This window comes from Calypte anna, chromosome 2 (genome assembly GCF_003957555.1).
Source record: "Calypte anna isolate BGI_N300 chromosome 2, bCalAnn1_v1.p, whole genome shotgun sequence".
Lineage (NCBI taxonomy): Eukaryota > Metazoa > Chordata > Aves > Apodiformes > Trochilidae > Calypte > Calypte anna.
Genome location: NC_044245.1, coordinates 53,999,202 through 54,021,579, shown reverse-complemented (window position 1 = coordinate 54,021,579; position 22,378 = coordinate 53,999,202). Strand labels below are relative to the sequence as shown.

The window sequence follows — 22,378 nt, the reverse complement described above, 5'->3', positions numbered from 1 at the left end:
TACGCTTTAGAGCAGGGGAACAGTGTTTTTTGGGGGAGGGAGGAGAGGGGCTACTGCCCAGAAGTGTTCAAGTTCCTTATTTCCAATTTAGATGGCAGCATGGATTGAACTGGATTATGCACTTGGCTGAGGGCAAGGTTAAATCTTGTTCTGCCAGGAAATGGTTTCGACACTTGGTGTGTCTGTTTCTCCTCCTTGCCCCATGCTGCTTGATTTTCTTCTGCCTAGATGCTCGTGCAATAAATGATGCAGCCACAGTAATGGTTTTTTGCTAATGCATGAGAAACCTCTGCAGTTTGTTAAGGAGCAGCTGAGAACCAAAGCCCTCTGCTTTAAACTGCAAAAGCATCTGCCTCCTGGTTGCATGGCAGCAGGGTGCTGGGTCTGGAATATCCCAGAGGAAAAGCACGTGGTAGGGCTTAAATCCTGTGCCAAAGCTCTCCTCTGCTATGAACAAGCACTGACCCTCTCCTGGCTTGCCTGGCAAGGAGGTGAGGATGGGCACTGGCCATGGCAGCACCCAGTTCCTTGATCAAAGGTTGCAAGGGATTTTCCCAGGAATAGTTGAAACTGCATATTTTGAAGCTTGGGAGCAGGGTGAAGGAACACGTGCCTGTGCCTAGAATTGTAAGATGCACATTTGTGCTTCAGGGCTTGGATATTTCCCAGAATTGCAACCCTGGGGACTTAAGTTTTGGTATTGCATCATGTCTTTCTGCACGTTTTCTGCTGAGTTTCTCCTAAGTCAGCAGGAGAAATGTGGCAAAAACGAAGCTCACAAAAGCTTCACACGTAATTCTTCCATTTATGGTGTGTTTTCTCCCAGGCCTGCTCATCCTGACTCAGTGTTGTTGGAAAACTTAAGCTGCTGCTATATTAAAATGTCCTGTTATTTATAAGGCTTACTGTGAGTGCAGCTGTGGTGCTGCTGAGCTGTTGTGTCTATTCGTTTCTCCCTTTGGAATGTTTTGTGCGTCTAAAGGGAAAATCTGCAGAATTAGATCACTTGAATATCACCATGAGCATATCATACACAGCTGTTGATCTGACTTCTCTCCTAAGTGATACAGAAGATGCTCATTAAAAAATTGCCCTTTATTTCACATAGCAGTAGCCTTAAAAAACCCGAGATCCTTAGTTCTTTATTTCTACATGGAGTAGACTAACAGCAAAATATCGTGCTGCACAAAATTGAACAAATTGTTATTCAGATGCTATCAAAATATTTGCTTTACTAAAAGTGATGTTCTCAGAGGGAGGGTGCATGAGAATAGTGACTGAACAAGGCTCTGGTCCTTCTCTGAGATCTGCTCTTCTGCCCATGCATGTTTCCTCACGTCCCAGCAAGTGTCCAGCTCACACTGTGATTTAACTTCGGCAATTTGTTAAATGGAAATTGTGTTCCTAAATATTTGCTTGTGATTGGCACAGTGTAAGCTGCCTGTTACATCAGGTGCTAGTAACAAGCCTAGCTATAGCTGTGGTGAATTCCTGATCACTGCAAAAAGTGGTAGTATTGTGCTTCAGGCTGAACTATTGTAAAAATACTCAAATAAGGTGAAATTTTTATCTGTATTTGCATTTTGTTACACCTTGGAGGAATTAAAAAAGCATCAGGGGAAGAGATCCGAGTTTCCAGGAGGGATGGCTTTTTAGGAGCCGTCACTTTACCTTAGAAATCAGTAAGAACTCATGCTGAAGTAAGTCACTGAGATTCAGATTGTCCATGAATTTGGTCTTGTTTTAGTGTTTTGTTGTGAGACTCTCGGTACCACAGGATGTCTGTCTGTTTTGTTAACAAAAACCTGACCAACCTGACTGGCTGTAGATGGGCAGTATTGCACATGCTACAGTGGTTATACCTGCTGCTATGAACGTGAGACGACCCAAACCTCTTCTCTTCTTGCAGGGTATTGAGCGTCTTAAAAATCAGAAGCCAACCTGGGAGAAGATCAGCGGCTGGGAAGGAATGAAGCTGGCATTTGGTGGTGCTTTCTCCTTGAATTGGTTCAATCCCTTGTCAAACCTGAACTGTGAGAACCCAGCGCTGGCCGAAACGGCAGCAGCAGCTCCTGCATCTGCAATAATGACCCAAGAAGAAATCGAGCAGTTTCTCACTCGAGATGTTGCTGTTGAAGTATTAAATGAATAAGCAAAGCATCCTCTAAGATACCAAGAGCAGCTTTCAGGTGTTGGTTTATTTTTTTAATAACTACTCGTGCTGGAGATTTACGGGGTTGTTTTTTAACGTACTGCTTGGTGCATTAAAAAATTCAGGAGTATTTGGAAGCCAGGTACAGCACTAGCAGAAGCAATAGCAAATCTCCAGAGAAAGCTTTATAAGTGATGAGATTCATAAGCTCCTTTTTGGGACCTGTGGCAGCTGCTTTATTGAGCTTTTATTACTCGGCCTATAAGGAGAGTTTACTAATGTCAGATAGATTGGTCCCAGCTCTCTGAAATGTGCAGTCCTAAGGAGTCTGATTAATCTTCTGTTGTTACAGCATTTTGGAGGGCTAAATAATAAGCTCTGTGCAATGGCCAGATTAGCCCAGCTTTACAGGTTTTCTTGGAAAAATGCATCCTTTTTAGCTCATCCCATGGATGCTGCCTCTGGACTATGAAAACTGCTGGTGCACATGTCTTGGCAGAGGTGGCATACTGGGCTGCAGACACAGCAGGTGGGTGAGCTCACCCTGCGTGTAATTCCTTTGACCTCTGAAATATCTCCAGGGGTATATTTTAACCCTCTGTGCTGGTGGGACTGCCCAAGGTCGGTGAGGTTTGGCTGAGCAGTGTCAGGGCCCAAGAGGGCTGGTGCTGGTGCCGCCTGGCCTGTGGGAGTGTTTGCCTGCACCCAGCACAGCCGAGAGTGGGCAAGTATTGGCCAGGTTGCTGAGCCACTGGTGGTGGGAATCTTTCACCCCGGGGCTGTGGTTTATTAGCACATGTGGGGTGGGAGCTGCCTGGCCAAACTCTGCAGCCCAGAAGGCTGGTCTAGGCCAGGCAGGTATTTTTTGCAGTCAAAGAAAAGAGGGAGGTATGAGCGCTCTGCTGATGGAGGTACTGGCTCCTTCCATTGGATTTGTCTGATTTAGGTGTCTCTTTCATTCTTTTTAAAATCTTTCCTCTGTAGTCAGAGTTGTGAATGAATATTGCTTCTTAATCTCACTGGGGTTTAATGTTGTCCTATTAATACTTCCCATTATGCAGGGATTCCTTACACTAATTTTGCAAGCAGCTCCTGGTGAACATCAGTGAGCCTGTGGAAGGTTCATGGCTCAAGGCAGGCATCTCTGCAGGTGGCAGTAGTTGCAGCAAAGTCATGCAGAGGTGCCAGCAGCCACTGCATTCCAGCACACTACAAGCCCTTGGCATGCTCCAGATGCCCTTTAGTGTAGTTTCACTTTACACTTTTTTTTTAAACATTATTACTTTCTTCTAGACATCTCCCTTAGCTAAACTGCAAGTAAATTTTGCAGGATATTAGAGATGTGCTCCTGGTTTTTCTCTGCAGGACATGTTTGACTTCATCTCTCCCCTCCCCTCTAAACATGGACCAAAGATAATTGTTTCCTCTCAAAAATAAGAGAAAGGAGTTTGGGGGGATGAAAGCGTGAGATTGTGAATGACCTAGATTAAGTTTTTTATTATTTATATTAGCAATACCAAATGGAACTTGTGCAAAATTTTAAATTTCTTTTTCCTCCCCCCAAAAAAAGGATCTTTGTATTAATAGTGTGACATCCAGGGCTACTGTGGAGCAATGAGGTTCTCTCCTGGCCTTGTTCTCTCTGCTAGAGCAGTCCCTGTCTCTGGCAAAGGGTCTGAGAACAAATCAAGTGCCATGACTGATAGGAGCACAGCCTGGCTAAAACCCAGCCAGTATTCCCAAGTGGTTGTCCCATCCCTTATACCCTCTGGATGTCTTGTCTTTTTCAGTGGAAAATAAATGACTGGGACCTGTGTATTTATAAAAATCTTTTTGGTAAAGGGAAGCACCCTGCATTTGGGGGTAATCAGTGTGTCCTCTCGTGTCATTTAGGCATAAGGTCTTGAATGTCATTGCTCTGTGCAGCAGTGTGAAGAGTTCTATAAGAGATTTCCAATAAGGATGTTGAAGGAGGAAAATAAGGCCCATTTTAGCTCATGTTTTCCAATTTTGGCTTGCTGCTTGGCCTCTGCATCCACTTAATGTCCCTGCCTCCAGTGCCATGTCTGCAGGGTGGGAATGGTGCTGTGGGTTCCTGAGGGGAGAATCTAGTTGGTGTTTGAAAATCACCTTGAGGCAAGCGTAGGGCAATGTCAATTTGGGCAAGACCCCCTCACCCTGTGTTTCATGATGCAGCTCAGGACACGAACCCCACTTATGTGGTTTTGGGTAGGCAGCATATTTCTTCTTCCAATTCTTGAACCTGGTTCACCTCAATATGAGGGGAGGTGTCTGTCACTTTGGTTTCCCACTACCCGTGTTGTCCCTGAGGCGCTGGCATTTTTAGGCCATTTTGTTAATAGCTGAAATGGAAAAGCAATGTGAAGAGTGGGGTGAGAGCCAGAACAGCCTCCTTCCCTCCTCCCACAGTGAAATTCTGGTCATACTCTGACACATCCCTGTGTCCTGTGCAGAGCTGTGGACAGACAGCCCAGCCCTGGATCTTATGCCACCAAGAACTGATGGTGTGACTCCTTGCATCCAGCAATCTGGTTTTATTAGTGTCTTTTGGCTGTCAATCTCCCTTATCCCCCTCTTCTTCCTCCCATGCAAAGTTCCAGTACCCCTTGGTGTAGATGCTGTCTCAGTGTAGTGTGGCAACTGTCAGAAATTGCAAAAGTACACAAGTTGGAAAAAACCTGTTTTATCTACAGCTCTGGCATAAACCTACATTCTACCTGGTAGCTTGAGACCAAATGTGATTTTCATGAAATTTAAACCAAACCTACCATTTTCCTTCCCTCCATGTGCTCATTGCCCCTTTTTAAATTGTGCCTTCATCTTTAGGCTGTGCTGCTGTGGTCCTGGCTGGCTCTCCAGGCCATGGGGCTGTGCTCCTCAAGGGCACTCCGTGTACTGCAGGCTGCTGGAGATCCCATGGCTGCTCCAGCTGGAGGTGTTAAAACATGACAGACAAGGTCGTGGCAGACTTGAAAAGTGTTCTTGTATTTCTTATTTGGTGTCTTCTACAGCAGGTTTTCTATGCAAGTGAAGAATTTACATCTCTTGAAAAAAAAATATTATATTTTGCTGTTTGTAACTCCTTTTTATGCCTCGGGTTGCTATTGTACTTATTAAAGAACTAATATTTCATCTGCCAAAGACTCTCTGTTCCTCCCTTCCCAGCTATTGCTGTGTGTAGCCTCTGTGCCCCTTCTGCCTGAGAAGAGGGGTTTCTGTTCCCAGCTCTGACACCACTGCAGGTGGCCTTGTTGGGAACCAGTGGGGCACTGGGACATAGAGGGCAAGGGGGTGGCAGGGGCTGTGGGAGTCTGACTGCCTTTTGTGGCCCAGACACCACCTAGGAGCTCTTCCACTGTTCCCTAAATGTTTGAAATGTGAAGGAGTGGCCAAATTATTTTTTTTTTACCCCTTTTCTCCTCCACCCTTTTTATGGACTTTTTATTGCCATTTCTTTTTTTCCACTCCACAACCCTCATGCTTGAGCATTTGCCTTTAAACTCAGCAAATAAATAAACCCTTATATTCGAGCCTTGTGGAAATGCTGGGAAGCCAGACTGCTACTGGCCTTGCTGTGGCAATGCTGTGGAGCAGAATTGTCCCTTGCCACTGGTGGGCTTGTGAGGGGCTGGGATGTGCAGCTCAACAGTGAGCCTGGGTCGGCTCCAGCCATACACAGCTGTTGTCTGCTTTGGTGTGAGGATGACTGGAAGAACTTCAAATGTGCATCACCATCAAGGTCTAACACATAATACAGCAGCATTCAGGGTGGATGGGGAAGGAAAGAGGTTATACATATTTCCATATATATATTTCCAAGTAATGGTGGCTGGAGATGGTACTACTTCCAAAAATGCCCCAAAACCTCCAAAAGAAATTGGGTGGGAGGAATGAATGATATATGGAAAATTCTGTTTGGGAAGACTATGCCACGTGTGCTTTTTTTTTTTTTTTTTTTTTTTGTCTAAAGACAGAAAAAAAAGTGTATGCCAGTACATTCTCCAACTGGCTAGCTGGGAGGGTAAGGGAATTGTCCAGGAGGGATTTGCTTAAAATGTTTCTTGAGCTGCACAGTAGCCTGTGGTGTGATGAGGTGTCTAAGTGTCATCTCATACAGGACCACAGCCCAGGCAGCCAAGCATCTGCAAAACACCTCTGGGCTCATACCTACCCCATGCCAAAGCCAGCACCATGAGGTCCAACCCCCAGCCTCAGGTGGCAATGTCCCCCCAGTGGGGTCCCCAACCCAGCAATACCATACAACCCAGCAATGCAGTTGATTTTAGCAACCTTTATTGAATCACAGTTAACTACAATCAATGCACCCTTTAAGACAGCTTAATTCCTTTAACTTAGTGGAGTTTTTGATCTTTGCTTTGAGAGTATCATCCAGCAATCAAGTGCCTGAGACATGCAGCAGTACCATATATTTAGTGAGGGCTCCATTTACACCCTGTTGAGGCCCTGATCCTATGGAGTGATGGTGATGGTCTTCTCTGCAGTGATTCCTTTGATCTGGAGTGAGGTTAGCTTGGCTACTATTTTCTTCTCTCCTAGTCTTGTTGGAGTGCATATTACTTGAGACTTAATGATCCTACCAGGCTCTATATCCCTAAGGAGAAAGAAAAAACAAATAGCCCCAGCGTGAGTTATGGTTCTTATTAGCAGCTTTCAAATCAGTTTGCTTAAAGAAATAGCTGCTGCGTGTGTTTAGGGTGGGTGTTGCCCTTCTCCTGTGACCAGTATGCAGCAAGCAGGGCTTGGCATGGTACTAGTAGTGTTGGCAACCCGTAGTGTTGGTGACCTCCAGAATTTGCTTTACAAATGAAACACTGAATTTTTCTCTGAAGGAAGCAGTTGCATTCACAATGTCCAGGCAGCAGCTGGCATCCCATCAGGAGTGTGGGGAAAGCCCCTGTTGTACCTCAATGCCCTGAGCATGCCAACCTCTGCATGGGTCTTCCTGCTGCATGGACAGCACTCAAATGTGGCAGGGTTTTGAACATTGCTTGCAAAGGCTCCTGTTACTCCAAATCCACTAACCACTTCTTCTAGGGAAATTTAAAATAAACAAACAGAAAAGAAACAGAGCAGATGTCTATTTCATATTGAGCTCATCTCCTTACCCCTCATCAAATGTTGACATCTTAAATAAGCCCAAGCCTTCCACCATCAGCTTGCAGTTGACCAGGGGCACGTTCATCCTGTTCTTGAAGATGAAGGCACAGGTAAACTCCTGGTTCAGTCTGGCTGTTTCTGGCATCTGGCAGAGGAGTGAGAAGAGAAATCCAGATCAGAGAGGAAATACAGATGCTGGAACTGCTGCCAGTTCGCTTCTTACCACCAATGTGTTGGGGAACAACCCCCTCATAGGCTTTCCACCCTCACATGGCACTGTGTGCTCTATCCCACTGGCTGTTTTCCCAACTTTTCTCTGTTTTCTCAACACATTTTTTCTTCAAAAAGCAGAGCTGTAGGACATGAACCCCCATACAAACTGTCCTCCTCCATCCTTCCAGTAACTGAAGGGGGCCTACAAGAAAGCTTTTTGCAAGAATGTGTAATGACAGGACAGTGGCTTTAAACTGGAAGAGGGAAGATTTAGTTTACTTATTAGGAAGAAATTCTTTAGTGTGAGGATGGTGAGATACTGGCACAGGTTGCCCAGGAGGGTTGTGGATGTGTTCAACACATCCCTGGAAGTGTTCAATACATCCCTGGAAGTGTTCAAAGCCAGGTTGGATGGGGCTTTGAGCAACCTGATCTAGTGGGAGGTGCCCCTGCTCATGCAGGGGGGCTGGAACTGGATGATCTTCCAGGTGTCTTGAAACCCAAACCATTCTATGAGCCCCTTCCCTCCAGCAGCCCCTGCCTGTCTTTTTAGATGGGGCAATAAAGTCTTAATTTCATGATTGCTTTCGACCTTCAGCTGTTTGGGAGATTTGCCCTGGAATGCTACCACCACCATGGGGTTCCAGTGAGCAAGGCTTTGCCCCTTGTCCCTGAGAAGCCAGGATGGCAGCTGCCTCACCTGGATGACGATGGGGGGGTAGTCAAAGCGCATCGTCGTCTCCTTGGTGAGTTTATCATCTGTCCCCTCAACCTCAGCAATGGCAGTCACGTGGATGAGCACTTCATCTTCCACCATGCCCAGTGTATTCATGTACATGTCAGCTGGAATTTTCAGAGGGATCTGTATCTCTGTGGGAGAGAAAACACAACTCTGTGCTTCATTACATACCCACGGATGGGATGGCAGATTTGGGTCTTCTGTCTGGTGCCTCAGGGTGCAGGATGAGGAATATCTGATGTGACCATACTGCTTTGGGCCAGACCTGGGGGCCCTGGAGGGGGAAGCCCCAGTTCAGTCACTGGTACCTGACACACAGCCTGCAAGAAGGGCAGCTGAGCCCACACCATCTCCCTGCCATGCCAAGTGCCAGCTCGGGCTCACATCCAGCATCTCAGTAGCCCTTGTCCCTGTCTGCCCCAGCACTCAGGAGGAGGCAGAGGAGTGTGAGGTTGGGTACATTCAAGCCCCATGTCCTTTGGGGCTTCTCTGAGGCACTACATGCTATAAAATTAGCTGCTTTCCTTTCACTTCAGATTTTATCTTTAATTGGTTGGACAAACTTCCAGTGGCTTGGAAAAGTCCTAGAGTCAGCAAGGCTGGAGCTGGAATGTTGCTTTAGCCTCAAGGCTTCCTGGCTTCTGGGAATAAAAAAAGAAATAATGCCTGCTCTCATTTCTAAATGTATGTAGCTACCCCTGTGTCCTACCCTGCTGCATTTTGACAGCCACAGTATGAGTGAAAACACTCAGCCATCACTAGCAGCAAAGATTTTTTTTTTTTGTGAGAGTGACTCACACTTGGAATGAACAAGAGTTGTTAATTATTCATCACTCGTTAGTCTCTTGTTTAGCAAATTTCAGTCACATTGCCAGGATCAGAACTGCGACCCAGTTTGCTCAAAGATGTGAAGTGATCAACAAACAGCGCCTGGGAATAGCCAGGCAGGCAATCGTGAGGCTGAAATTTGTTTGGGTGAAGAACTAAGAAAATAACACTCTCCAGCATCACTACCAGCTGGTCAACATTAGAGTGGCAAGCACAAGAGCAAAAAAAGGCTGAAATTTCCAGTCATCTCAACCCTGTGAGGGATCTGACCCATATGGACACACCCAAAGACTATGGTGGCATCTTTAATGCTTGAGGCTGGGAGGAAGATGCTCCAGCACTGTGTGTGCTTCCAGCTCACCCAGTGAAGACATCTGTCTGCCCACACTGAGGTATTGCTAAAAATCTCATTGGCAGCAGCAGGGCCAGGTTCTTCACGTTTTGGTCCTTGCTGTGGTGGGATCCCAGTCTACAGCTAAGACTCCCTAATGCAGTAACAAGAGAGGAAGTAGCAGGCAGGCAATTTCTGCACCACACAGAGCCATGTGGTAGCCTAAAGTGGAGCTATCACAAACCAGCTCAAGTGAGGCACCCAGACTGCCACGGAGAATAGCACATAGAAGACAGCAAGCTTTCTGTGCCTACCAGAATTGCCTTCAAGGATGACAGTCTCCTTGACATAGCCAAGGTTGGCCTCAACTTTCCCAGTATAGGATTGCAGCTGGCAGGAGCCAGTAAGATTGATGGTCCAGCTTCCAGGAGCAGAGGTCTTCACTGTGATGGCCAGTTCAAGGGGACTGCCAGGATACAAAGCTTCTGTATTGGATATCTCAAGCTGGAGCCCAGTCTTGGAGACTGTCTCACGAAGGACCTCAGGCCTGGAGGTCATTTCACTGGCAGCCGCTGAAGCAAAACGTCCACGAGGTGCCATTCCTGAAGGGCGTAGGAAGGAGCAAGCTTTCTCCATGGCCTTCCTTTCATCTTCAGAGCCTGGGTGAAGAAAAAAGGTGGGTGATGGCTGTATCTCAGCCTCCTCATCCAGAGCCACCTTCCCTTTATTTATGCCTCTGCTGCTGTGGAGAGGAGATGTGCAGGTGCTGATTGCCTCCAGCCTCAGCTCAGGAGACCCTCTTGGTTCATGCTGCTACTGGATCTAACAGTAGCATTTTGGACAGGAAGAATTTCCTGAATGAGACAGTTTTAGAGGATGGATGCTCTTAAATTTTTGAGCCTAAGATTTTCCTGATCCTCACTGGAAAGGGTTTAACAGTCTAGTTGCAACATGGCTGGACCTGAGGCAGGGAAAACTATGGGAAGGTAATGTGGGTTTTTTAGTTTCCTATATGGTCTGGAGAATGGAAAAACAAAAAGAAGGATGAAGAAATGAAACAATGGTGAGTCAGACCACTAGGCTGGTCACTCAGCTCATTTCTTTCGATGCCCACAAACTTGCTCTCACTGTCCCTAAAGAGCAGCCTACAGGTGTCACTGCAGGCATCAAGATGCTCAGTAGCAGCCCTGCCTCTCCCAGGTCCCCAGGCCTTACACAAGGTTTGTCACTGCAGCTAGACCTGAGGTTTTCTCCTGGAGAAATCATGCATTGGGGGGTATCCTACTCTGCCAGGGGTCTCCTCTTTGGGACTACTTTAGAGAATGGGAGCAGTCACCTTCAGGGTACTTGTACTCGTAGGTGATGTCTTCTCGCTTGTTCTGCCCCACGGCTTTTGTGCTTATGTTCTCACCGACACCTCGGGTCTCTGTGCTAATCCTGTAGTACTTATCCTTGCCGTTCACCTTCCTGAGGATCCAGTAGACTTTGTCAGCATTCACTTCTGCATATACAAACTTGCTGTCGAAGGGCAAATACACATCCCCATCTCGGACAGCCTTCAGTGGGCATGGACCGCACTGGAATCTACCTAGAAAACACATTCAACACCATTTGCTTTCAAAATACAAGCAGGAACTCCAATTTTTGTTCCACCCTCAGGCCTACCCAAGTAGGAACCTGTGATTATTGTAGTTGACTATTAGTAGTAAATATTCCTCCCACTCAGTGATGAACTCCAGCAGCCCACATTTGTCCTGTATTCATTTGAGCTTTTTTTTGTAAATTACCAAGGTCTGGTAAGAGCTTTTCTGTGCTAAATGACTTAGAGGTTTGAGAGTTATGGCAGTAATGGAGTCATGCAGCCACCTGTGTTTGATCTCCTGGCAATGCACCACGTAATGCATAGCCTTCAGGATTAATGTTTTATTTTCCACCTCCAAATTCCGTGCATCTGTGCAAGGAGGGTAGCTGCTGATTTTGACAATCAGTTCTCTCACTTACCCATGAATGGACTCATGACTTTCTTGAGTTCATTCTACAGAAAGCATCTTCACTGGGGAGAGCTGTGACACCTTTTACTACAGATTGCTTTGAGTCCTCAGCTTCACCAAAGCAGTGGATGGTGGAAAGAGAAATTAGCTCTGATTTCCACCTGTGTGCTCTACCTTCTGAAATTACATTCCCATCCCTACACACTATAAGGTTGGTTCTCTGCCTGCAGAGAAATGCCATTCTCCCTGTCCAGAGTGAGAACTCCAGCTGTAGGATGTCACTGCCCAAGTGCATGAAGATATGGATGGCAAGTAAATGGTTTGCTGACTGGGCACCATGGTTTTCCTATGAAATGTCCCTTCCTCCCTTGGGAGTTTCAGAAGAGCCCTTCTAGGCAAATCCTACCTTGACTTTGCTCCTGAGGGGTTGCATCAATTGCCTGCCAGCCATCAAACCCTGCTGGCAGGTCTGTCCGCTTCATCCAGACATCATTCCACACATGGAAGTTCCTGCATGCATTTGGGTTGGAAAGAAAAAAAGTGAGCTGTTACATCCAGAAGAGTCAACATTTCTTCTCTAAACCCATAAGTAAGGCCAGGTTTAATGGGTATTTGTGTGAACCCCCCTGAAACCCCCTGCTTTTTTTCTCTCATGGGCAGCAAACCCAAAGCAGTAGAGAAATTCTCAAAGGAAAGTCTGCTGAAGATGGGGAACGTGGCACTGTGGGGTGATATGGGGAGGGTAGGAAGCATTAGCCCCCTTTGGCAGTACCAGATGGAGTCAAGGGACATCCCATTCATCTTTTCTCCACGTTCATTCAGGTAAACATCAATTCTCAGGTTTTCATCTGTATCATGCGCTGAGTTGAAGTTGCTCACACAGCGGGATGGGATCCCCAAGCAGCGCATCACTGTGGCAGAGACAGACAAAACCAAGGGTCACAAAATCACTGAGACTGTTGGATGCCTCTGGGCGTTGTCTCCTCCCATGCCTCTGCTGACCCAGGGTCCTCTAGGGCAGGTGCTTAAGACCACGTCCAGACAGTTTTTTAATATCTCCAAGGACAAAGACTCCTCATCCTCCCTGAGTCTGTGTCAATGCTTGGTCACCCTCACAGTAAAAAAAACCTTTTTTCCCATGTTCAGACAGAACCTCCCATGTTTCAGGTTGTACCCACCACCTCTAGCTCTGCCACTGGGCACCAATGAGAGGACCCTGTCTCTGTTTGCCCTAATCTCCCCCTGTGATGTATTTATACATATGGAACCCCTCAGCCTTCTCTTCTCCAGGCTGAGCAGTCTCAGCTCCCTCAGGCTCATCTTCCATGAGGAACTGCTACCTTTGATGCCCAGAGGCACAGTAATTTGGCTTACTAGCACAGTAATAAGGACATTAGGAACAGGAGACAAGTTCACTCTTTACCTGTAGTGAGGACTCCTGCAAAGACCCAACATTGACCATACGGGACTGGCTTCTTTGTTTTGTAATACTTCTGCAAAATTGCAACACTCCCAATCCAATCCAAAGGGGAGGTCCCATTGCTGTAATTCCCAGACCAATTCCCCAGCAGGACACCATTGTCATCATTGGCATTAACCTGTGGCCACACAAACATGCAAAATACGGGTGTAAGGCTGACTGAGGCTTAAACCCTGAACTCTCTGCACACCCTGTGATTGCCCAGGTGCTTCACAGCCCTGTGGCACCCAGTGAAGCTGATGGTGCCAACTGGTTAGAAACCCTGGGTGGAAACCTCCACCTGGATATATAAAGGGAAGCAGCACCACTGCTTGGGGCAGCTGTAACACATTGCACCCTAAACCCCAGAGCTCCTAGAAGGGTCCCAAATCAGACAGCAGTAGTCCCCTGAAATACCACCCATGTGCTGGCTCTGCCAATGCACCTTCTGGGGAAGGAGAACCACCAGGGCACCCACAAGCTTTGCAGATGTGAAGATGCTGTATTTTGCTTGCCTGTCCCCTCCATACAAAATCCCTCTGGCTCTTTCCTTGCAGTTTCCCAGAGGAACCCATTTCAGATGGATCCTGAAATGGTGTCCAAGGCCCCAGGGGAAAGAAGAGGAAGTAAGAAGGAGTAGGGAAATCTGGAGGGGCAAAGCACTTCTCCAAGAGAGACGTACCAAAGCAGACATGATTCTGGACACAACCACAGGATCCCTTCTATGGCTCAGCCTGAGTTCACTTCTGTCCAGCAGATACATGCAGGCATCCAAGACAAATTCCTCGAACTGTTTGTGAGAGAAAGTGGAGACATTTTTCTGTGCTGCTCTCAAACAGAATTTGCTCAATCCCCACAATATCCATGTACTTGGGGGAAACTATCCAACTAGTCCTAACTTCTAATCTCCCTTGATGATATTGAATTCTTGAGCACACAGGCCTTCCCAAAACTCTTCTCTCCAGAGAAGGACTGAAACAAAAAGCCACCTTGGAAGAAAAAAGCCTGTCTCACGTGTCTTGCAATAACAGCTGGAACCTGACCAGCAGCCTTTACTCCTGTGAGTAGTCATAAGTCACCTACGTCATTTCCCTGCAGCCCTGAAAATTACTCACAAGAGTAATGGAAATTTAAGAGTACTGCAAAGATTTATTCTATTGACACAGCTACAAAATGAACCCTTGGTGTGTGTGTGTGGGGGGGCACATCAATGCAGATTATTGCAGCAAAAGATTCCCAATTAGCAATCTCAAATAAAACTCCCTTAGGTCCAATCCACAGAGATGTCAAACATCCGACCCAATGAAGGTTGGCAGAGTATCAATATCAATTCTCATTGCTTAATGGCATAGCAAATATTAGGATAGGAACAGCCCTTTGGACCCTTTGTGGAAAAGGTATCAGCACGAGCACTTTTGCTGTGTTATCCATACTTGCAGCTTGAAATCACAGAGTTAAAAAAAACCAAACCAAAAATGAAAACAAAAAAGAAAATAAAAGAAAAAGAAATCCTCAGGTTTCAACATTTCTTGGTGGAAAATCTGTCTGGGTAGGGTGTAGGATGCTCCATGTGGGTGCCTGTGTGCTTTCTATTGGGTGCAAATAAACCTGCTCTGGCATTCACCTCTTATCTCTAGCCTGAGTGCGTTTGTCGTTCCACTCCACTGGAGTTATCTCAGAGGCAGTGTAGAGAAACACCCTTCCTGAGAGGGTGGGCTGATTGTGTCCTGCACCCAACAGTTCCCCTCAGAGCTGATGAAGGCACCACTTGAACGACAACAGCCTCTGGCATTGCTTTTACCTTATTTTTCCCTAATCGTGATACAATAGGTAAATCTGATTTCCTCCCACCCCCTCTCCATGGCTCACAGGCTGGTTACTGATGGCTGCTGTGTTGCATGAGAGGGGGAGGACTCCTCAAGCGAATCTTTTCAGCCAGTTCTGCCCACAGTTTCTGTCTCCTTTGCCAGGGCTCTTATGATCTATCTAGAAACATGCCATTAAACTTCATTCTCAAGCTGTGGCTGAGGAAAACACTTCAGCACACAGATTATTCTATGTAGGTGAGGCCTCCCAGCAAAGCTGGCAGGATTATTCAAATGCTTTGAGATACTCATGTGCTAAAATGCTTTTTAGGTCTGACTCATTGAAATGAACACCTGTGGGAAAAAGAGTGAAGCAAGACAATAACATGGACAAAACAGCTGTGTTTTACCTGCCCAAAATTCCAGGGTCTCGGGTATATGCTGTATGAAGACCCAACATAGATGCAGCCTGTATCGTTGAGCACATATTCCTTTCTCTTTGCCTCATCATCCAGGAAGACAACATCACCTGGAACAAACACCCCTCAACTGTTAGGTGGTTTGCACACATGCTGTACAAAGTTTTCCTTGGAAAACTAAAGTGGGGGGAGCTGGTGGTCTACAGCATTCACACCAAATGATGACCTCGCAGCCTTCAAATTTTATTTCCTATTGTGGAAGGATTTCCCATAACACTACCCTTTATTTCACTCCTTTAGGTCTGTTGCTGGACAACCACTGTTTTGTTTTAGAGAAATAGTTCTTCCTGAACCATCCACTTTGGTGGATAAACACTTTAGGTAGACAGCAGACAGAACAGGGGGATTGATGTCAACCAGCGACACCTGTTTTGGTTTGGTTTGGGGTTTTTTTGTCTGGTTATTTTTTTATCTGGATTTTTAAGCCAACCCTGTTGTCTCAGTTAACCTTTGTGCTGGTCTGGGGAAACAGGGAAGGGTGACCCAGAAGTGCAAACAAAGGTTACAGAGAGGTGCTCCTTAAATCATCACTGGGGACTCCCCAGCCAGGAGCTGCCTCATTGATGTTGCCCAGTTCCAGGCTAGCACTGTGAGGATGCTGCTTGCACTGTTTTAAGAGAAAAAAAATAATTTGTGTGGGAAAGAGAGGAGGAAAGCTCTCCCCGGGACAATGCCCAGCAGCAGTAATTATCAGCCTCAGTTGTGGGGCCACTCACCTTCACACCAAGGGTTGAACAAAAGATAGACAGCATCATTTTCAGGCTTGTAAATGTTAGTCCCAGTCTTCACATTCAGAATGTATTTTCCCACTGGGGCACTGGGTGAGCTGGTGATGGACAGCAGGCACTAGGGAGGTGACAAAGAGAGAAGACATGAAGGACCCTCCACCATAGCCAGAGGCACAGCATAAGTACTGAAGGTGTTGGCCACAGGGGGTAGAGGGATGGGACGCATCCTGTGTGCACAGCTGGGGAGCAATGAATTGAACAGGGCAAGGCTGCTCCCCACCTAAAATTATAGGGCTAAGAGAATGCAGAATGGGGCTATGACAATTTGCTCTATTGCTCCCAATGGACTCTATTAGACTTGGTGTTGCTGCCCTCTACCATTGCCCCACATGGGAACGTGGCCCACAGACTTTACCTCTGTGCCACTGTTCTTGACGATGGAGATTTGCCACCCACCCAGGTCCGGCTCACGCCTTGGGTTCAGCGACATCAGAGTCCCCCTGATTTTCATTGGTTTTTCACCTGGAAACAAACCCAACAAGAGATGGAGGACGGTCGCATGGATCTGCAACCACCACAGGGTGCCGGGCAGCAGAAAGAGGCAGATGGAGGCTGCCGGGGATCTCCCCCTTCGCCTGGTGGCCATGGAGGACTCACTCACCGATGCCGAAACGCAGTGCCAGCTTGTCAGCAGCCCTCAGCTCCCTGCTGAAGGAGAGCTGGAGCTGGAACGCCTGCCCACGCCGCACCACCAGGTTCTTGATGCTGTACCCATCAGTATGGTGCAGGCGGCCATTCTCACTCTTCAGAAAGTCAACCTTGGTGACCTTCAGATCAGACCCTGGAAAGAAATAAAAAAGAAAATAAAAGAAAAAAAAAAAAGAAATAAAAAGAAATAAAAAAGAAAAGAGAGTTGGTGGTATATTGCACAGTGAAGACTGATTTCTTAATTGAGCCCCGTGGGTCTTCAAAACAACAAAGTAGGCCAGCACCAAGAATCAGACTAAAGATCAACAGGGCTAATGGATGGTACAACTGTCTGTATATCTATACACATATAGATAGAGAATACAATACTATACTCAATATGCTGTACTAACTATACAGCATTGTACTATACTATATTTTACATATACTATATTATAGTATACTATATACTATATGTATACTATATGTATACTACTATACTATATTATATGTATAATATAGTGGTGTATATCACGACAAAATATAACATATATAATATAATGTAATGTTACAAGGAGTGGCTGAGGGAGCTGAAGCTGTTTAGTCTAAAGAAGAAGAGACTGAGGACAGACCTTCTTGCTCTCTACAACTATCTGAAAGAAGGTTGTAGTGAGGTGCATGTTGGCCTCTTCTCCCAAGTAACAAGTGATAGAACAAAGAAAAATGGCCTCCAGTTATGCCAGGGGAGAACTAGATTGAATATTAGGAAAAATATCTTACTGAAAGTATTGTCAGGCATTGGACGAGGCTGCCCAGGGAAGTGATCAAGTAACTACCCCCAGAGATGAGGCACATAGGGACATGGTTTAGTGGTGGACTTGGCAGAGTTAGATTAATGGTTGGGTATCTTAAAGGTCTTTTCCAGCCTAAGCAATTCAATGACTCTATTCTATGATTCCATGTAATGTAATGTGATATGATATAAATGCTTAGCATATGTGTATAGAGATAGTCATGTTGCTGGAATGGGTTACAGAGGCTGGTGGCAGTGAGTGTGCTGCAGCAATCTGCCCAGGGCAGGGAGAAATACCTGTCTCACCCTCTGACTATCTCGTGCCAGGTTGCTGTGGCTTGCCTCTGCCTCCCTCTGTTGTCCCCCACGAAGGCTGAGGGATGATTGACCTCTGAGGTGGCCCTGGGTGAGTGAAGAATGAGCAATTTGGGGGAGGTAGCAGCAGTCAGAGACGCAGCATGAGGATTTCTGCCTCTGTTGGTGTCCCAGCACCTCCACATCATGTGCCCCTAGGGCAGCTTCCTCAGCAGACAGAAGGCTGCGAGTGAGATCTCACTGGTTTGGAAATGCACATCTGCTTGGACCACTGCCTGCTCTCCCATCCTGCCACTTGGCTGAGGGGCCAGCAGCTGGGAGCCAGCTCCACAGCCTGCAGCAGGCCAGGAAGGTGGCCTGGTGGCAAGTTTTGTTGCAATAGTGGAAGTCTTGATTCTGTTGCATCCCATCCCCACAGCTCCCCTGAGCATCTAGCACCAGAACCCACCAAAGGTCCTGGCCACTTCAGCATCCTTGTGGACAGCACCCATGGTCCTCTCCTCTTTGTCCCCATCTGCTCAACTGTTTTGCTGGTGGCACCTCATTAAAGCCAAGGTGGTGATAGCAGCTCCTCTTTGCTGCATGCCTTTGCCCAGCTAAGAGTGTGGTGCATCAGATCCTTGAATATTACAAATGTTTTTTGTTATTGCAGCCACAAAACAACAGGTGCAGTGGTAGTAGTAGTAATAGCAGCAGTAGTACCAGCTGTAGCAGTAATATTGACAGGTGAAGAAGACTCTGCTTGCCAAGGCATGTTCAGGTGATGCTCCCAAGCAGTCACCAGCTAGCAGAGGGAGCTTAAAAAATTAAGCCTCACTGTTGGGATTTTTATCTCAGCCTATTTCCCTCTGGCCAAAGCCTTATATTAGCACTGAGCACATCTTTCATGACTATCAAATAATAATTAGCAGTAGCATTAATTGCTTTCTAAACATACAGCACACAGCCAAGCTGGCAGTGAACTGATTATGTTGAAATTTGGCTCCCCGTAGTTGCTGAGATCCCTGGTGTCTCTGGGATGCCATGAACCTGGGAAACAAGGACTCTTGAGGACCCTGAGGCTGATTCTTTGTACTTGCCCTGAAAAATTAGTCTCAAATCATATCACAACTGGCATTAGTCAACCACTTATGGAAGGGAACACTTATTATATGTGATTATTTGCAAGTTGCATTTTTTTCCAAGGACTTGGTTTCTCCAACAGCCCAGGTACCAAAGGAAGGTCTGTGTTGCAGAGATGCTGGCTGCTCTGGGGGGATGCTAAATATGGGGGGGCAGCGCTCTACCCTTCTTCACTCCAACTGGTGCTGTTGCTTCAGGACAGGTGCTTGACTTCAGGACAACTCTGGACTCCAGGAGGAGACCCTGTCAGGTAGCTTGCTCCCATTCATTCCCAACACATCAGCTAATTTTGTAGGACACAGCAGTTAACATTCTGGGCTCCTCTCCCCTCCTGCAATGCTGGCTGGGAGCAGAGCTGGGAAAAGGACACAGAGATCTGAGAGGCACAGCCCAGCACTACGCTCCAGCAAAGAGCAAAGCTCTTGAGCAAAGCTTCCGCAGAGATAAAGCCCTTAGCTTTCAATAAAGGTGGAGACTTGGGGGTTACTGCATCAGGCTATTGCAGGCTGCCCAGGTGTGACAGGGGAAGCCAGAGCATGCCAGAACGTGGCTGAGCTATATGTCTTTGTAAGTGTCTAATGTGTCTTGTACCTGCCCATTAAATATCTTTAAAGGATGAATTCCATGTGAACAGTCGGAGTAACAATATGCTTGGGTCATGCGTGATTCAGATGAACACATGGGAGAGTCAAGAAATTCAAAACCACTTCAGATATCTTAGCAAGTCAAAGGCATAATAGTTGAGGGGATTAGTTCACAAAACGTCTTGACAGATTCACACGGTACCAGGCAACCATGCGAGCCTGAGTATCAACAAGAACCATCCCAAACATTAAAGAGGCTGAAATCTCCTGATGGCTGCTGTGGCACGAAAGATGCTACTGTCAGGACTGGATCTGGGGCAGGCTGAAATCAGTGGCACGTTTCCCACCCTGACCTGTGCCTGGAAACAGCCACAACCTTGAGTAAACTGAACTGACCTCCCACGGATCCCCACCAGGTTACTACCTCTCTGTGTTTCTTCTTAGGAACTATAAGAACCTTATTTATCTTATTGACATAGCAGTTATCAATAGTACAGCAAATAGACTTAAAATTGACCCTCACTTTTTTGTTAACTGATTTCATTTTCAAGCACCCCTTGTTTGCTTGCTGCGTGCCAGACAACAGCCTTGGGATGATGTTTTGCGCAACGGGGTGTGAGTATGTGTGGATATGTCAACAAATTTCAGCTGAAATTGCTTAATCCGCTTGAGAAGGATGAAGGGGAAGTGTGTCTCCCTCAGCATTAACAAATGTCCAGTCACCAAAGGTGCTTGACCTTGTTTCTTCTGGAAGTCCTGGTGCTGGGGTGAGAAGCTACCAGAAAAACAGTCCTGGTGATGGGAGAGGGTTTAGGAAGGATGTGGGAGATGAATGCATAGGATGACTGTGGGAAGGGGTCTTGAGGAATCCCTCTTTCCAGCATTTCCTAACTTAGGGGCTGCCTTTCCATCCCTTGTTTCTGCAAACCACTGGTGTTGAGGATGTACAAAGAAAATAAGAAAACAAAACAGAAACCCGCAGAGAATGGGTGCCTTCAAAAACTCTCTGGCATCACAGAGCATGGTGCTAAAACCTGTCCCAAAGCAGCACTGCCCATCAATCGTTCTGCACTTACTTTTCTGCAAGCACACCTGTGATACTGTGTGATGTACCTGGTGCAGTGTCCCATGCCAAGAAATGCAGCTGAGTGAGCCATTTGCTGTGCCCATCACTGCATCCTGGAGGGCTGGGACACAGCCCTCCCTCCCCAGGAAGCCCCCACGTGCTGCTCTGGGCTTCTCACTCTTCCTTCTGCCCAGGACACGGAGCTGGGAGCCCTCACACTCTGTTCCCAGCTGCCTGAGAGCTCCCTGGTTTAACAGCATGGGGATTAGTGATTTATAGCAGAGCTGAGAGCATGCCAGCTCATGGGATGCAGGTTTGAGTGGCAAGAAGCAGCCCTGGCTGTTCTCGCTCCTGGGGCAAGCCAGAAGCAAACCCAAATTGTGCCAGATAATTTTTTTTTTTAATTTTATTTTTTAAAGAAAGTTCAAGAGAGTATTTTTTAATATTTATCTCCTAGTTCCATGATGTTTCCTTCTAGAGCTCCTCTTCTACACTAGCCTGCTGGCTGCATTGGATGCTACCTTCCTGAAAAGATGTTCAGAGCTTCCAGAGCACAGAAATCACCCAGAACAAAAATGGAAACAGGAGGACTTTGCACTGGTAAGGATCTGGAGCCATTTTTCCATTATGATGAGGTAATGGGGTTTTAAAAAAAATTAATATGGAGCAGAGTGTTTATAGCATGCCTGGGCTTCAGTGTGAATAAAGGCTGCTCAGATAGGAGGAAAGTGGGATGAGAACTGCAGTTTTGCAAGAAAAAACAAAATTTGGACTCCTGCATCTACACCTCATCCTTGCCCAGCCTCCACCAAACACTCTCTCACATCCCAGAGATGTCAGAGAACACCTCAAAGATGTTGCTGTCTGAGACTTCCTGGAAAACTTCAGCTCATCCACACCCAAAGTACAGAGGTGTGAAATGGAGGGGCTTGAAGCATTGTTGGGACACCCTTCCCCTCCTGGTGGCTGTGGACACCAGCTCCTGGCTCCACTGCAGGAACCACCCAGCTCAGCTACACCCCAAACCTCAGGGATTTTGGCCATTCTGGGGTTGGGCTGGTCCCAGGAGCCCAGCAGCCCAGCCAGTGGTGTGAGTTTGGCAGCTGCTACAGGAGTGACTCAGGCACCTTTCTAGGGGGGTGAAGGATCTTCTGACAACAGGGCAGGCAGGACATCCGTGGATGGAGCTCAAGCCCAAATAATCCCTTTTTCAGTTACTTTTAAATTTCTGTCAGAGGGTATCAGCCATCACAAAAGGGCAATAATCTACACGATTAAGAAACTTGAAAGAAACAAATCCCTTTCCCATTGACACAGAACAAGTTTAGAAAAGCTTGGGTTTTTTCCTGGTATCACTGATTAAGCCAGATGTCTACAGGCTAATGAAAAATGGGATGCATTTTTCAGCTGGTTCACTGATCCATCAAAACCGGAATTTGCGCAGCCAGAGCAAACCTGTCCCTTGTGACGCAGCGGTGACGCCCCAAAACACCTTTCCCAAGGTGCTGCCCATGGCACCTCCACCTCCCCTGGACACCTGCCAAGCTTCCCATCCAACACAGGCTATGGAATCAAGTGCTAAAAACTCACCACTGTTAATGCTCATGGTACCCGTCGGTGTTTTGCCCCGAGGTGCCTGCAATGCCAGAAGCTTCTGAGCTCTTCAGTAGCCTTTGCCACTTGCTTCTGAATGTGGAGAAGGAAGACTGGGTGCCCTTTTTATCAGTGTCTGGCTCTGAGCTGTCAGCAGGTCCACTGCCAAGGGGTGGTGTTTAGAGAAAGGAAGTTCCCATGGAAAAAAAAAAAAAAAAAAAAAAGAGACTACAACTCCCTCTACACATAGTCAGACCCTGAAAAACAGTGAAACTTAAATCCCGACTCACATGGAAGGCAGATTTGCACAATCAGATGACAAGTGGACAGACCCTTCACTGACAAACAGCAAAA

The 22,378-nt window shown here is 46.7% G+C and overlaps 2 protein-coding genes across 4 annotated transcripts in view; one reads left to right on the top strand and one right to left on the bottom strand.

Annotated features, from left to right (window-relative positions):
* ZDHHC3 (zinc finger DHHC-type containing 3) overlaps window positions 1-5,305 on the top strand; it is a 33,737-nt gene extending 28,432 nt beyond the window's left edge. For all 3 annotated transcript variants that reach the window (XM_030446484.1, XM_030446483.1, XM_030446485.1), the window contains exon 7: window positions 1,910-5,305. In XM_030446484.1, coding sequence (XP_030302344.1) covers window positions 1,910-2,152 — 243 coding nt within the window. In that variant the 3' untranslated portion in view covers window positions 2,153-5,305. The remainder of the gene's footprint in view (window positions 1-1,909) is intronic.
* Window positions 5,306-6,476: 1,171 nt separating this feature from the next.
* Window positions 6,477-22,108, bottom strand: TGM4 (transglutaminase 4). Its single transcript, XM_030445279.1, has 14 exons — window positions 22,022-22,108; window positions 16,526-16,705; window positions 16,280-16,386; window positions 15,853-15,982; window positions 15,068-15,186; window positions 13,535-13,642; window positions 12,817-12,991; window positions 12,166-12,304; window positions 11,800-11,903; window positions 10,739-10,990; window positions 9,717-10,061; window positions 8,205-8,374; window positions 7,300-7,436; window positions 6,477-6,785 (listed from the first exon to the last, which is right to left on the bottom strand). Exons 1-14 carry the CDS (start codon window positions 22,035-22,037, stop codon window positions 6,644-6,646), a joined length of 2,124 nt encoding a protein of 707 aa, XP_030301139.1. The 5' UTR covers window positions 22,038-22,108; the 3' UTR covers window positions 6,477-6,643.
* Between the last annotated feature and the right edge of the window lie 270 nt (window positions 22,109-22,378).

Coding starts and splice junctions, on each gene's coding strand:
- TGM4 (XM_030445279.1), bottom strand. Junction 16,387..16,525: donor GGCACTGCGTTTCGGCATCG/GTGAGTGAGTCC, acceptor GTTTGTTTCCAG/GTGAAAAACCAATGAAAATC. Junction 11,904..12,165: donor ATGTCCCTTGACTCCATCTG/GTACTGCCAAAG, acceptor AAATGCATGCAG/GAACTTCCATGTGTGGAATG.